The sequence below is a fragment of the Macaca fascicularis genome, chromosome 19, assembly GCF_037993035.2.
Source record: "Macaca fascicularis isolate 582-1 chromosome 19, T2T-MFA8v1.1".
NCBI classification, from domain to species: domain Eukaryota; kingdom Metazoa; phylum Chordata; class Mammalia; order Primates; family Cercopithecidae; genus Macaca; species Macaca fascicularis.
Window position 1 is genome coordinate 65671706 of NC_088393.1, and position 15673 is coordinate 65687378.

The window sequence follows — 15673 nt, forward strand, 5'->3', positions numbered from 1 at the left end:
CTAATTTTTGTATTTTCTGTAGAGATGCGGTTTTGCCATGTTGCTCAGGCTGGTATCAAACTCCTGAGTTCAAGCAATCCTCCCACCTCGGCCTCCCTAAATGCTGGCATTATAGGATTCAGCCACTACACCTGGCCTGTTCATCTTTTTCTGACGTAGAATCCACTCAGTGACAGTGTAAGGAAAATGTCAAGAATCAAGAAAGAGGCCAGATGCAGTGGCCATGCTCCCTGAGCACTTTGGGAGCCCAAGGTGGTCACATCACTTGAGGTCAGGAGTTTGAGACCAGCCTAACCAACATAGCAAAAATCCGTCTCTACTAAAAATACAAAAATTAGCTGGGTGTGGTGGCGCACACCTGTAATATGAGCTACTCAGGAGGCTGAGGCAGGAGAATTGCTTGAACCCGGGAGGCAGTAGTTGCAGTGAGCTGAAATCGTGCCACTGCACTCCAGTGTGGACAACAGAGCAACTCCGTCTCAAAATAATTAATTAATTAATTAATTAATTAAAGCCAGAATACAATACACAAGCAACTGAAATATTTCAACAGCAAAGAAACCCTCAAACAATCCAATTTAAAAATGTCAAACGACTTGAATAGGCATTTTTCAAAAGCACATACAAATGGTCAACAAATATATATACATATATATATATATATTTTTTTTTTTTTTTTTTGAGACGGAGTCTCGTTGTGTCTCCCAGGCTGGAGTGCAGTGGCGTGATCTCGGCTCACTGCAAGCTCCGCCTCCCGGGTTCACGCCATTCTCCCGCCTCAGCCTCCCAAGTAGCTGAGACTACAGGCGCCCGCCACCACGCCCGGCTAGTTTTTTGTATTTTTAGTAGAGACGGGGTTTCACCATGTTAGCCAGGATAGTCTCGATCTCCTGACCTTGTGATCCACCCGCCTCGGCCTCCCAAAGTGCTGGGATTACAGGCTTGAGCCACCGCGCCCGGCCAACAAATATATTAAAACACACTCATCACTATCTGGGAAATGCAAATCAAAACCGCAATGAGGTATCACCTCTCCCCGTTTAGGATAATTATTAAAAAGACAAAAACAGATGCTGGCAAGGATGCAGAGAAAAGGGAACTCATGGTCGGGCGCGGTGGCTCACACCTGTAATCCCAGCACTTTGGAAGGCTGAGCTGGGTGGATCACGAGGTCAGGAGTTCGAGAACAACGTGCTGAAACCCTGTCTCTACTAAAAATGCAAAAATTAGCCAGGCGAGGTGGTGTGCGCCTATAATCCCAGCTACTCAGGAGACTGAGGCAGGAGAATTGCTTGAACCCAGGAGATGGAGGTTGTAGTGAGCCAGGATCACGCCACTGCACTCCAGCGTGGGCAACAGAGCAAGACCCCGTCTCTAGAAAAAAAAAAAAAGGCTGGGCGTGGTGGCTCACGCCTGTAATCCCAGCACTTTGGGAGGCTAAGGCAGGCGATCACCTGAGCTCGGGAGTTCGAGACCAGCCTGACCAACATGGAGAAACCCCATCACTACTAAAAATACAAAATTAGCCAGGTGTGGTGGCGCAGGCCTGTAATCCCAGCTACTTAGGAGGCTGAGGCAAGCGAATTGCTTGAACCTGGGAGTCGGAGGTTGCGGTGCGCCAAGATGGCACCATTACACTCCAGCCTGGGTGACGAGAATGAAACTGTCTCAAAAAAAAAAAAAAAACCAACAAAATACAAGAAAAGGGAACTCATACACTGGTGGTGCAAATGCAAACTAGTACAGCCACTACGGAAAACAGTATTGAGGTCCCTCTAAAAACTACAAATATGCTGGGCGTGGTGGCTCACGCCTGTAATCCCAGCACTTTGGGAGGCCAAGGTGGGCAGATCACCTGAGGTCAGGAGTTCAAGACCAGCCTGACCAACATGGTGAAACCCTGTCTCTTCTAAAAATACAAAAATTAGCTGGGCGTGGTGGCACACAGCTGTAATCCCAGTTACTCAGGAGGGTGAGGCAGGAGAATCACTTGAACCCGGGAGGCAGAGGTTGCAGTGAGCCGAGATCACGCCACTGCACTCCAGCCTGGACAATAGAGTGAGACTCCGTCTCAAAAAACAAAAGAACACACAAAAAAACTACAAATACAACTACCATATCATCCAGCAATCCCCCTACTGGGATTTTATCCAAAGGAAAGAAAATGATCACATTGGAGACACATTGACACCCTGTTTACTGCAGCACTATTCACAACAGCCAAAATATGGAATCAACCTAGATGTCCAACAACAGATAAATGGATAAAGAAAATGTGGTTTATACACACAAAGGAATACTATTCAAAGAGCAGAATGAAATCCTGTCACCTGAGGCAACATGGACGGAAATGGAGGACACTATTTAAGAGAAATAAGCCAGGAACATAAACATGCACATTCCCACTCGTATGTGGAAGCTTAAAAAAAAAAAAAAGTCACGTGCGCTGGCTCACGCCTGTAATCCCAGCACTCTGGGAGGTCAAGGTGGGTGGATCACCTGAGGTTGGGAGTTCAAGACCAGCCTGACCTACATGGAGAAACCATGTCTTTACTAAAAATATAAAATTAGCCGGGGTGGTGGCACATGCCTGTAATCCCAGCTACTCGGGAGGCTGAGGCAGGAGAATCGTTTGAACCTGGGTGGCAGAAATTGCGGTGAGCCAAGATTGTGCCATTGCACTCCAGCCTGGGCAAAAAGGGCAAAAGTCCGTCTCAAAAAAAAAAAAAAAAAAAGCCTGGGAGACAGGGGAAGACTGTCCCCCACCCCCACAAAACAAAAGTTGATCTCTTAGAAGTAAAAAGTAGAACAGAGGATACTAGAGGCTGGGAAGGGTAGTGGGTAGGCAGGAATAGACAAAGATTGGTTAAAGTCTACAAAATTACAACTAGACAAGAGGAATAAGTTCTAGTGTTCTATACCACTACCGGAGAACTAAAGTTAATAATATATAATTTCAGGTTGTTGGGAGAATGGCAATTGAGACTGAATGTTCCCAATATAAAGGAAAGACGAATGTTTGAGATGATGGATATGCTAATTACTCTGATCACTCTAAATTATAGGTATTAAAAAAACATCACTATGTACTCCAGGAACATGGACAATTATAATTTGTCCATTTAAAAATAAAGATTTTTTTTTAAAAAGAAACCATTTGGTTTTATGTGTGGACATAAGAGAGACAAAGTAGTATGTACACATATAAATTTATTTGTATAAAACAAAATTCAGATAACATATACTAGATATAAAGCATGGTTATTGAAAATACATATTTATTTGTTTATTTACATCTATGAATTCTGCAGGGACAATTCTCAGTCCACAACAGCCCTATGTGTGTTACCTAACCTTTATCCCTTGTGAACATGCTGATGTTTTAGGAGGTTGGAGTTGAAGGTAAAAGATTTTCCACAGTCACTACACTCATAAGGCCTTTCCCCACTGTGAACTCGCTGGTGATTACTGAGGTTAGAGCTCTGGCTAAAGGATTTTCCACATTCACTGCATTCATAAGGCCTTTCTCCAGTGTGAACTCTTTGGTGTTTAACGAGGCTAGAGCGGTTACTAAAGGATTTCCAACACTCACCGCACTTATAAGGCCTTTCTCCGGTGTGACTTCTCCTATGTCTAATGAGACTGGAGCTCTGGCTAAAAAATTTCCCACATTCATTGCACTCATAAGGCCTTTCTCCAGTGTGAACTCTCTGGTGTTGAAGGAGTGTAGAGCTATGGGTAAATGATTTCCCACATTCCCCACATTCATAAGGCCTTGCTCCAGTATGAACTTTCCAGTGTGCGATGAGGTAGGATTTACAGGTAAAGGATTTTCCACATTCACTACACTCATATGGCCTTTCTCCTGTGTGAACTCTCTCATGTACAATGAGGTCAAATTTCCTGCTAAATAATTTTCCACATTCATGACATTCATGAGATCTTACTCCAGTATGAACTTTCTGGTGTTGGAAGAAACGAGATCTATAAGTAAACAATTTCCCACATTCACTACACTCATAAGGCCCTTCTCCAATGTGAAGTCTCCGGTGTTTAATGAGGTGACAGCTCTGGCTAAAGGATTTCCCACATTCACTGCACATATAAGGCTTTGTACCAGTGTGAACTCTCTGGTGTGTAATAAGGCTAGAACTATGGATAAAGGATTTCCCACATTCACTGCACTCATAAGGCCTCATTCCAGTATGAATTCTCTGGTGTGTAATGAGGCTGGAGCTATGGCTAAAGGATTTCCCACATTCACTGCACTTGTAAGGCCTTTCTCCAGTATGAACTCTCTGATGTATAAGAAGATCATACTTCCTGTTAAATAATTTTCCACATTCATCACATTGATGAGGTCTTACTCCAGTGTGAACTCTTCGGTGCGTAATAAGGCTCGAGCTTTGCCTATAGGATTTCCCACATTCCCCACATGTATAAGGCTTTTCTGAAGTGTGAACTCTCAAATGATCACTGAGGCTACAGCTTGTGCTAAAAGATTTCCCACATTCACTGCACATGTAAGATCTTTCCCTAATGAGATCTCCCTGGTGCTGAACACGTACATGTTTGTAGCTGAAAGCTTTCACACATTCTCCCCAGTTGTAATGATTTTTTACACTGTGAAAGGCCACTGCACTCTTGGTTCTGTTTGACTTCTTTCTGGTGTGAGTAGCCTGTTGCTGAAGAAATCTTGATCTCGCCAGGAAATCCTTCCCAACCTCCTTGCAAGTAAAGGGCTTCCCAGATACTTCAAATGTGCAGCTGTTCAAAAACATGTCTCTGCCCCCATTGCTTCTGAAGTGCTTCTGTCCAACGTGCTGCTTCTGGTGCTGATGAAGGTATGCAGTAAATTGTAACTGTTTCCTACAGGCCCCATCTGTATACAGTTTCTGACCATGGTGTGTTCCCTGGTGCTCAAGCAAGTGCAAAATCTCTCTCAAGACTGGGCCACATATCTCACAAGGGTTGGTCTTCTGGGGAGAAGGAAGGGCCTTAGGAAGCCTAACCTGTGACACCCGCTGTGAAGAAGTGCTCTGCTGATAAGGTGCCTCCTCATCCCCTGCTCCACAACCACCTGCAAGAAAGAAAATGATGGTGAAGAGCATGCTGACTTTAGTGGCGTAGGGGTAGCCCACAGACAAAGGTGCATCCAATAAACCCAGAAACTGAGTCCATGGGGTTGTTTCCAGGACCAAGGTGTTGGGTTCAAGTTGAAGATGGGGCTGCCTAGCAGAACTGGGCCTCTAAAGATCACGGAACTGGGGAGGGTTCCTGAGTTAAAAAACACAGCCATGGGATGAGAAACATGGAGAAGAAGCAGGATACACAACTCATTCCTCTACAGCAATTTTCAGTGAGATCTGTTCTCCTGCTAACATGTGCATTGTGTACAGGTATGTGTCCTGGTCCAAGAAAATGTGACAACAAAATAGCAGCTGACATACGTGGACATTGGACACCTCATAACATACTATGTAGGGGCCAACACTGAAGAGCACTGCAGATAAGGCAGTGAGAAAAATGGGTGAGACATGGAGTCCAGAGATGTGGGGATTAACCCCAGGCTGCAAGTAAGAGACACAGAAACCAGGTATAGAGCTGACAAGCAGGCTAAGTGTCCAGAATGGGAAAGAAAAGGCAGTAATGAGGTTTGGCCCCAAATGTCATTAGCACCAAAATATTAGTCAAACAGGATATGTTTCTGGTATGATTTGGACACAACCCGGACAGAATGTCCTCCTTTAGGCGGTCCCTAGGGCCAGGATCCCTCTGAGTCCACCTTGCTGTGGGGAATCACAGCCATCCTCGGAACCATAGGGCCTGTCCACCTGACTCCTACGATCAAGAACATGGAAGTTGGAATATGCAAGTACCCAAGACCAGCCCAGAATGACTCTGCATATGATAGCCCACAGGAAAAGAAAACAATACAAGGAGAAATTCAGAGGAGGATTTTGCAAGAGCCACTCATAGTCCACATAACTGCTGGCAGAGGCAGGCGTGAGGAAGTGTACCCTAGAGGAAGGAAGTAGAACCTGGGTCTCCAGGGCCTCCAGGAGCCTCAGATCTGGGCAATGCCACCTGGTCAGGGAGACGCAAACAAGGTGAGATCCATGAGGCTGACTATAAGAAGCCTGACTCTGAATCTTTCCACATGAAAGGGAAGCAGGTGTTGCCTGCTCACGGAGAAAAGCAGGCAACATGCAACCTCAGCCCTACCAACTGCAGCACCTACCCAGGAACAGGAAGCTGTGTCAAGGGTCCTCTTGTGAAGACATATCTGTCCCTGGGGAAAGGGTAAGAGCAAAGACTAGCTCGGGGAACAGAGGTGGGTGTGAGGACCTTACCCAGGGAGGTTGTAAGTGTCAAGTTCTCCAGCATCACATCATGGTACAGGCATTTCTGAGCCTCATCAAGAAGACCCCATTCCTTCCAGGAGAAGTACACAGCCACGTCCTCAAACGTCACAACGCCCTGCCAGGATGGGGACAGATGAAACCACAAACGGTTCCTCCTCTCAGGATCCATAATCCTTCCCCTCACACATTTACCCCATCCTCTCTCCAAGTTCCCCAACTCAGAGGAGAAAGCAGTCAACTGGTGCTGTCGTCTCCTAATGGGGCTCTTGGTCACCGGTTGCAGCCATCAGTAACAAGAGGCAGGTGAACAAATACATGTATCTAAGCTGTGGGCATGGCGTAAGGGCAACCACTCCTTCCTGACAAGCATTCCTCTGGTATCACCAAGGTCACGTAAGTCTCAGCGGGGGCACTGGGGCCATCAGGTACACTCCCTCTCCAAGTGCATATCATTCATTATACTGCATATATCTCAGGTCTCCACATCCCACTGCCATATGACCGTGACCACCACTACGTTCCATACCAAATCCTGGTCTCCCCACATGCTACCTGGGTGAAAGAGTGGATAACCTGGGCCGGGCAAAGTGGCTCATGCCTGTAATCCCAGCACTTTGGGAGGCTGAGGTGGGCAGATCACGAAGTCAGGAGATCGAGACCATCCTGGCTAACATGGTAAAACCCCATCTCTACTAAAAATACAAAAAATTAGCCAGGCGTGGTGGCACGGGGCTGTAGTACCAGTTACTCGGGAGGCGAGGCAGGAGAATCACTAGAACCCAGGAGGTGGAGAGGTGGAGGTTGCAGTGAGCCGAGATCACGCCACTGCACTCCAGCATGGGTGACGGACCAAGACTGAGTCACCCCACAAAAAAAAGAGAGTGGATAACCAACAGCCAAATACAGACACGTGACACTGGACAAATGAGATCAACAGTTTATTTATTTATTTATTTATTTTGAGACGGAGTCTCACTCTGTCGCCCAGGCTGGAGTGCAGTGGTAAGATCTCAGCTCACTGCAATCTCTGCCTCCCTGGTTCACGCCATGGCCCTATTCAACTTCTGTGCTGCACTTACCATCCCCTTGGCAGTCACTATACACCTAAAGCTCATTTAAATCCCAGCCTCACTGGTCGCTCATCTCACACACAATGACTCTCACAAATGACCACGTGACATTAATTTAATATTCAAGCCTGAATGAAACACCCAGGCCCCATCAAGTTATCACAAAATCCTGGATACCTACAAAGTGGTGAATAAGCACAAGTTCTGTCCTGAATGGCCTATGCATTTGCATCTGTCTCATGTCCATTCTTCTCCTGGGAGCCCTGGCCCCTGCCAAACTACACTGTCTTTTTCATACCCTGCCTTCATGACCACTTACTCCATCATCCTCCTCCCCATCTTGGCCCACTAACAGCTTTACAACCAAAATCTAGAGCTTGCCCCGCCTGTGACCCACAGCTCACTCACCTCGGTGCACACAACAGCCACATCTTGAATATCTGCACCCTGAACTACTGTTTTGTTTTGTTTTGTTTTGTTTTTGAGACGGAGTCCCGCTCTGTCGCCCAGGCTGGAGTGCAATGGCGCGATTTCGGCTCACTGCAAGCTCCACCTCCCGGGTTCACGCCATTCTCCTGCCTCAGCCTCCCTAGTAGGTGGGACTACAGGCGCCCGCCACCACGCCTGGTTAATTTTTCTATTTTTAGTAGAGATGGTGTTTCACCGTGTTAGCCAGGATGGTCTCGAGCTTCTGATCCACTTGCCTCAGGCTCCCAAAGTGCTGGGATTACAAGCGTGAGCCATCGCGCCTGGTCACTACTCCCTAGATTTCAAGACCTGCGTGTTCACCTGCCCACTTAACGCCTGCATTTAGTAGGCTCTGAAAGATGTGACTCTTAGCATGACCCAAATAAACCTGATATCCCTAGTGAATATTACTCCTGTTGCCAATTTGTTCATCTTAGTTGATGAAACTTCTTTCCCTACAGCTACTAATACCAAAAACCCGGGGGTCTTCTCTGAATCCTCGGTTTCACTCCCTCACCACCTACATTATGTAATTTAGTTGTCCCTTTTGAAACCGCGCATCCAGAATCTAACCACATCTCCTAAACCACGATCCTGGGCCAGTAACCCTCACTTGGACTAGTCTACCCTGATTTTTCTTCCTCCTTCCTCAACCCCACAGTTTGTGCCCCACTGTGCACACAGATGAAGCCTGTGAAGACCTTGGTAATAACTTTTTGATTCACACTTGCTATTACCTCCTGAAAACACACTCAACTTCTCAGGCAGCCACTGCAGTCCTGACACCTATCCTCCTGTTCTTTGCTTCCCACCAGAAAGCAAGGAGACTTGTGGCTTCACAAATGCTTCCAGCTCCGTACTACACCTAAGCATTTGCACATCTTGTACCTTTCTGGAAAAACTTTCCACACCTGTTCATATTGGCTGCCAGAAATTGGAACAACTCTATATACAGACTAACATGGACATAGAACCCTGGGCTTGGGGTTCACCCAATGTCTTCAGAACTAAGGGCTGGGGGAATGACACTCCGCAACCCAGAGAACCTGTGGATGGGAGTTAAGGCTAGTGAGAGACTGGAAAACCCTCCCCTTCCTGGCGTAGGTTTCATAAACCCCTCTACAGCCAAGGGAAACGTGGAAAGAGCCAGGCCTCAGAGAAGGGCATCCATGGCGGTATTAAATGGGCTCAGGCCTCCCTGAAGCCCCATGCCTGGCCTCGGAGCCGGGTGCCCTCGCACTAGCTGTGTCACCTCTGTGCCCCAGGGCTCGGTGGCGCCTCTCATCAGGGACCCGTTGCAGTCGCGCCCTCCCTTTCCTAGCACACCAGGTGTTGGAAACGGGCGCCCCTCCGGCGAGCCCCCATGTCCTGTCCTGGGCTGCAAGGCCGCGACCAGGCGCCCTCGGGGTGCTACGACTCGCGTGGGGAGGGCGGGGAAGGTCCGGAGGATGCGGCACTTACCTGGGCCGGGGCCGTCAGCTCAGCCGCCGCCATCGGACTCTGTGGGCGGAGGGGGACAAGAGAGGAAGTCCTTATTCCGGGCCGGGCCGGGCGCCGCCGAACCTCAGCTTCGCCTCTGTGCAGCGAGGAAGACTGCTTTTGCGCCTTCTCAGTCAGTCACGGATGATGCTGACTCATCGCTCCGCTGCTTTCTACCAAGGAAAGAGTCCGGACAAATGCCAAAACGACCGCCACGAAGAGGACGACGGAAGTCCCGCCGCGACCGCGCGTGCGCTTACGGAAGCGCCACCTTTCGGAGGCCTCATTGGCTGAAGGCCGCCGTCGCCCAACGCAGGCCATTCTGGGTAATGTTGTAGGCACTGCGGGAGAGTAAGGGTCGCCTCCACCTCCTTCCGGAAGTAAAGGCCAAACCTTTGTAGGGGGCGCTGGGAAATGGACACTCCAGATTGGGGCGGAGGCGGGGCTTCGCTCTTTCTTAAAGGAGACGTATCCAGGTTTCTACCGATTGCTGTCTGAGAGTATTTGTTTGAAGACGTGTCATTTCATGTGTTCCCAGAGGCACATATCCAAATGCACATATTATTACATACAGTCAATCAGTCACAAAATATATCCACTGGAAGAGAAAGCAAATAAAAATGACTATGTTGCGGCCGGGCGCGGTGGCTCAGGCCTGTAATCCCAGCACTTCGGGGGGCCGAGGCGGGCGGATCACGAGGTGAGGATATCGAGACCATCCTGCCTAACACAGCGAAACGCCGTCTCTAAAATACAAAAAATACCAAAAAAAAAAAAAAATTAGCTGGGTGTGGTGGCGGGCGCCTGTAGTCCCAGCTACTCCGTTGGCTGAGGCAGGAGAATGGTGTGAACCTGGGAGGGGGAGCTTGCAGTAAGCTGAGATCGCGCCACCGCACTCCAGCCTGGGGGACAGAGCGAGACTCTGTCTCAAAAAAGAAAAAAAAGAAAAGAAAAGAATGTTGTAATTCAAACGCATGCACTCAAGCCCTGGAGTCAGTTTTCTCAGTCTCTATATGTTTGATTAGGGACAAGAAAAAAAAACACTTCACACAGGTTCATGACAAAGAGGGTGAAAGTGGGATACGGAAGCACCCTGTAGCAGCAGGACATAAGCAGATCCCTGTCTCCCGGCCCCACAGAAAATAACTCTCATGGGTGTATAGTTAAACATTGTGTCCAATTTACTAAGCAACACTTGTATGCATCTAATCTCACTTTCTCTACGTCTTTTTATTCACTTCCTTTTAATAATTTGACATCAAGCTCAGAAAGAGAACAACAAAAGGAATGCTATTTTGAAAAGGCACGATGGCGAGCCAGAGCATTCACAGGTGGAACAAAGGGTGCTCTGAATCTCAAATGTAGGGAGTATCTTAAATTCAACATCTCTTCTCATCGCTGAAATGATTATCTTTGCCCCCATTAGTTTCGCTCTTGTTGCCCAGACTGGAGTGCAATGGTGCGATCTTGGCTCACGGCAACCTCTGTCTCCCGCGTTCAAGCGATTCTCCTGCCTCAGCTTCCCAAGAAGCTGGGATTACAGGCGCCCGCCACCATGCCCGGCTAATTTTTTTTTTTTTTTTTTTTTTTTTTTTGTATTTGTATTTTTAGTAGAGACGGAGTTTCACCATATTGGCCAGGCTGGTCTCGAACTCCTGACCTCAGGTGATCCACCCGCCTCGGCCTCCCAAAGTGCTGGGATTACAGGCGTGAGTCACTGCGCCCGGCACTTTGCCCCCATTATTATAGGGCTGTTATGCTTAAAAAATTGATATGATCTCAGGAAAAGAATTGTAAAATACAAATTACAGAAAGCTACTAATAATGGGTGTCGATTCGCCAGCCAGAAACCTCTGTGGTCGCGCCTCTGCTTGAGTTTTGCTCACACCCGCTGGGCTCGTTCCACCCACTCGGCCCAGTAGGCTGCATCTGGATCCCACAGCTACCAAGGGTGAGCCAGGCGCGGAGCCGCAAGGGGTGTGTGAACGAGCAAGTGAAGGGTTCGGCCACTGCACACAGCCAGGCACGCTGGCTGCTGCGGTGGGGCGGGCAGCTCCAGGCGCTGGCACAGGCGCCGGCTCCTTGTAAGGCTGCGGCTGGACCAGACATACTGCAGGCGGCTTCTGCTGCAGGCACCAGCATCCAGACGAGAGAAAAGTGGTGGCGCTGGAAAGCTCGGAGACACCATGAACAACAGAGCCCCAAAGAGGGTGTTGCAGCGTGTCACAGCCCTGGCTCCGGAGTCTCGAGTCTGGGCTCCCGGAAGAGCCACAGCTCTTCTCTCCTTCCCGTCGCCAGCGGCCCGGCAAGCGGGGAGGTGTGTTTTGGGAGGGGTGTGTTTTCAGCTTGTTTGTGATGTATCTCTTTTAGTCCCGCCGCCCTGCTCTGGCCGGCTGCTGCTTCCCGTCGTCCGGGGCAGCCACCCAGTGCTGGCTGAGGGCAGGAGGGCTACAGTGTTACAGCTCTGGCTCGGGGAATCCCAAAGTCTGGGCCCCCAGAAGAGTCGCCATTTTTCACTCATGCAGCCCAGGAACATGGCTACTCAGCCAGGAATGTGTTACAGCCCCTTTCTCTCCTGCTGTTCGTTGGGTCCTAAGTTCTTGTCCCCCAAGTTCTTATCCCACGTCCAGAAACAATGAGGTTATGCAGACAACTGGATGGTGAGCAAGGCAGAGAAGGGCTTTACTGGACGACCCAACAGCCCTCAGTGGAGAGGAAACCTGAAGTGAGTAGCTTACACCCGCAAAGAAAGAGTCTCCAGAGTCTGAGTCTGGCTCAGTCTAGGGTTTTTTATGGGCTCAGAATGGAGACAGTGTGTACTGATTGGTCCATGGGTGGGGGGAAGTGCATGCTGATTGGCCCACAGTCAGCCATGGGCAGGCCTGGGAAAAGCACCATCCCATTGGCCGAAAGGCATCAAGGAACTTCTCTCTGTGGATCACAGACTCCACCTGAAACTGGCAGCGTGGCTTCCAGGCTTCAGACCATCCGTGGCTTGAAGGTGGGGTTTCACAGAAAACCCACCCCTTCCCACCTAGGAACCTGTCTGCCTCTCATGGCCATCAACAGGCTGTCCATGCTGAAGGTCGCCTGCAGGCCCGCCCCGAGCCACCCTCAGTGCCCCCGGCCTCCTTCCCCTGTCCTTGGTGCCCAAAGTGTCAGCCTCAGAAGCAGTTTCTGGAGCAGGTCGAAGTGGTGGGGGGCTGGCATGTCATCACTGCCCCGAGTGCACACACATTTGGCCGGGTCGTGATAGCTCCCAGGCTTGGCTATCTTGACACGTCCACAACTTTGCTCTGCCATGGAGCAGGTGCGAGAGTGGGGAGAGGCCAGGGAGTGGGAGCGGGCACTTTTGGGCCTGTGGAGAAAGGGTGCGTCCCAGGTCCCCAAGAGTGCAGGGACGCCCTGTCTGGAGCCGCGACTAGGTGGCTGCAGCTGCGCCTGGAAGCACAGGGCTCCCGTCCTGACAACTCAGTACGGCTCGGGGCTGGGATCCCACTGGGATCACCTGTTTCCAGCCCCCATGGGCTCCACGGACCATGCAGCCCTGGCTGTGCCTCCCCATTTGCAGCGGGCATCATCACAGCGGCCCCTCCAGATCAGCCACTGCTACCATTATAATGACTATGTGGTCATTCAAAAATGGTGGCAGAATCGTGTTTGGGAAGTATCAGCTGGTGAAAAAAGTGAAGGTCTCACAGAACTCTTTTGGTTTGGTTTGGTTTGGTTTGTTATTGTTTTTTTGCTTTTTTTTTTTTTTTTTTTTTTTTTTTTTTTTGAGACGGAGTTTTGCTCAAAACAGAGTTTTTGAGTCCAAGGATGTGAACTTGGACTGGAAGGTGTGCAGGAGGGGTGCTGAGTACTAGGTCTGCATGTCTTGTTCTGGTGGATGTCTCAAGCCATGGTCCACCTGGAGTGTGGGCTAGCTGCATTTCAATAATGGCCCGGTGGTTGACTAACTGCCTTGAAGTAATCTCTGAAATTTCACAGATAGGTCCATATGCCTACCAAGTCTGTCTCAAGATTATCCCCAGGAACTTCTGAGTAAGCACATAATTAGATACTAGCATACAATTGGACAAATGTGCATGGTCTAAGGGAGTGTATGGTGAGAAGTGGTGGACATGGTGTTTCAAAGAAAGTACATTTCAAGGCTGTATTTTAAGATTAACAAGAAGAAAAGATTCTGTGGTAAGGTTCAAGGTTATATCGCAAGACTAGGGAAAAATTAGAAAAAGGAAAAAAACTTTTAAAGTGCATTTTCAGGCTAGACTGTTCAGTTACAAAACTAGTTTTAGAGTTGCAGTGTGTCCTTTCAGTAGCCATGAAATAAAACTTGTTTCAGGTTACAGCAGGGAGTTTCAGCAGCCAGGCTTCCAGAGAATTACATTCTTGGATCAGTGTTACATGCCCTGAATGCTTTTCTTCCCACAGCTGTTTCAACTCTGTTTTAGGTGGGTATGACAAGAAGGACCCAATTCATATGATCAACTTTCGCACAATTAACAGGGATCCCTTCTAAATCTGCTAAATCTGCAGGATTTTTGAGCTGCAACTGGGGGAAAAAACGCACCAAATCTCAAATCAACACGTTTGTTTTCCTAATACAAAATAAAATGTTGTTTTCTATTATATATGTACTATCATAAAGTAGGATGTGAAAAATCTTTGTCAGAGACATGGAGGACATTTCCATGTGTATTAAAAAGCAAAGAAGCCATTCTGAAAAGGCTACACAGTGTGATTCCAGCTCTATGACTTTCTTTTCTTTTTCTTTTTTTTTTTTTTTTTTTGAGACAAGGTCTCACTCTGTCACCCAGGCTGGAGTGCAGTGGTGCAGTCACGGCTCAGTACAACCTCAACCACCTGAGCTCAAGCAATCCTTCCATCTCAGCCTCCAGAGTAGCTGGGACTACAGGTGCACACTATACCTGGCTAAGTTTTGTATTTTTTTGTAGAGATGGGGGTCTCGCTATGTTGCCCAGGCTGGTCTCGAACTCCTGAGTTCAAGTGATCTGCCTGCTTCAGACTCCCAAAGTGCTGGGATTACAGGTGTGACCCACTGCACCTCGCCATTTCCCTTATTTATATTTATAGCTCACACTTCCCCAGATGGGATCCATTTGCTGTGTCAGCCTGTCCAGCTGGTTGTGTAATCGGCCTTTCAGACTAGACTTGTCCAAAGGTTATCCCAAACCCCTGCTCCCGGATCTGCAGCCCCAGAGTCACCCCCTCAGCAGTGGCAGCTCAGACCTTCTGGTTCCTCAGTAGACAACCCAATAATCATGCTTCACTCCTTTCCTGCCCACGTGGAGCCTGTGAGCAAGTTGTCTTCTGCTTTCCAGGGACAAGAATCTAATATTTTTCCGCACTGCATGTGTTAACAACATTGATCCAGCTAGAGTCTTTTTTGACTCACGGAGGCCTCATGTGCAATCTTTCAGCAAAGTTTGTCCTAGACTCAAAATTCAACCAGAATGGAATTGGTTGTCATCAATACATACGTGATAGCCATGGACCACACTACCATCATCTCACACCTGCTTTCTTACAATTGTCTCTAAATGGTCTTCCTCTTCCATTCCTCATTCACCATTGTCTATTCTCCAAGCACAAGCCAGAAGGACGTGTTTCAATCCCCAGTCCAGTCTGGTCACTTCCCTTTCCAAACTCTCCAGTGCCTTCTCCTCCCTGAGTTAAGCCTTAGCTCCCACAGTGGCTTCCATGACCCTACAAGGCTTTGTCTGGACCCAACACTCAATTTTTGTTCTCCTAGAACTTCATACCCATCTCACCACTTGGGCCACAATGGCACCATAATGTTTCCATTATATCTTGAATAGGGGCTGGGTAAAATGAGACAGACCTGCTGGGCTGCGTTCCCAGGAGGTTAGGCATTCCATGTCACCAGAAGTTGTTAGTTAAGGGAACAGGTTAATCATGTTTTCCAGACAGACTCAGGACTTAACCAACCCAGAAATTAATGGACCCAGGAAATGTCCTGATGTCTCAATATCTTAAGAACAAAAGCATTCTTAGTTTAAGAATAAGTTTCACTTTAGGCTGGACGTGGTGGTTCACGCCTGTAATCGCAGCACTTTGGCAGGCCAAGGCAGGTGGATCACGAGGTCAACACATCAAGACCATCCTGGCCAACATGGTGAAACCCCGTCACTACTAAAAATACAAAAAATTAGTTGGGCGTGGTGGCGCATGCCTGTAGTCCCAGCTACTTGGGAGGCTGAGCCAAGAAGATCGCTTGAACCCGGGAGATGGAGGTTGCAGTGAGCC

At 48.5% G+C, this 15673-nt stretch overlaps 1 protein-coding gene across 2 annotated transcripts; it reads right to left on the minus strand.

The window, feature by feature from the left end:
* Nucleotides 1-3193: 3193 nt before the first annotated feature.
* On the minus strand, nt 3194-9619 carry ZNF256 (zinc finger protein 256). Of its 2 annotated transcripts, XM_005590562.4 has the most exons (3): nt 9365-9619; nt 6354-6480; nt 3194-5080 (listed from the first exon to the last, which is right to left on the minus strand). In XM_005590562.4, the coding sequence occupies exons 1-3, from the start codon at nt 9395-9397 to the stop codon at nt 3357-3359; spliced, it is 1884 nt and encodes a 627-aa protein (XP_005590619.1). In that variant the 5' UTR covers nt 9398-9619; the 3' UTR covers nt 3194-3356. The 2 variants fall into 2 exon arrangements, with proteins under 2 accessions (XP_005590619.1, XP_065391154.1); XM_065535082.1 differs by lacking the exon at nt 6354-6480.
* Between the last annotated feature and the right edge of the window lie 6054 nt (nt 9620-15673).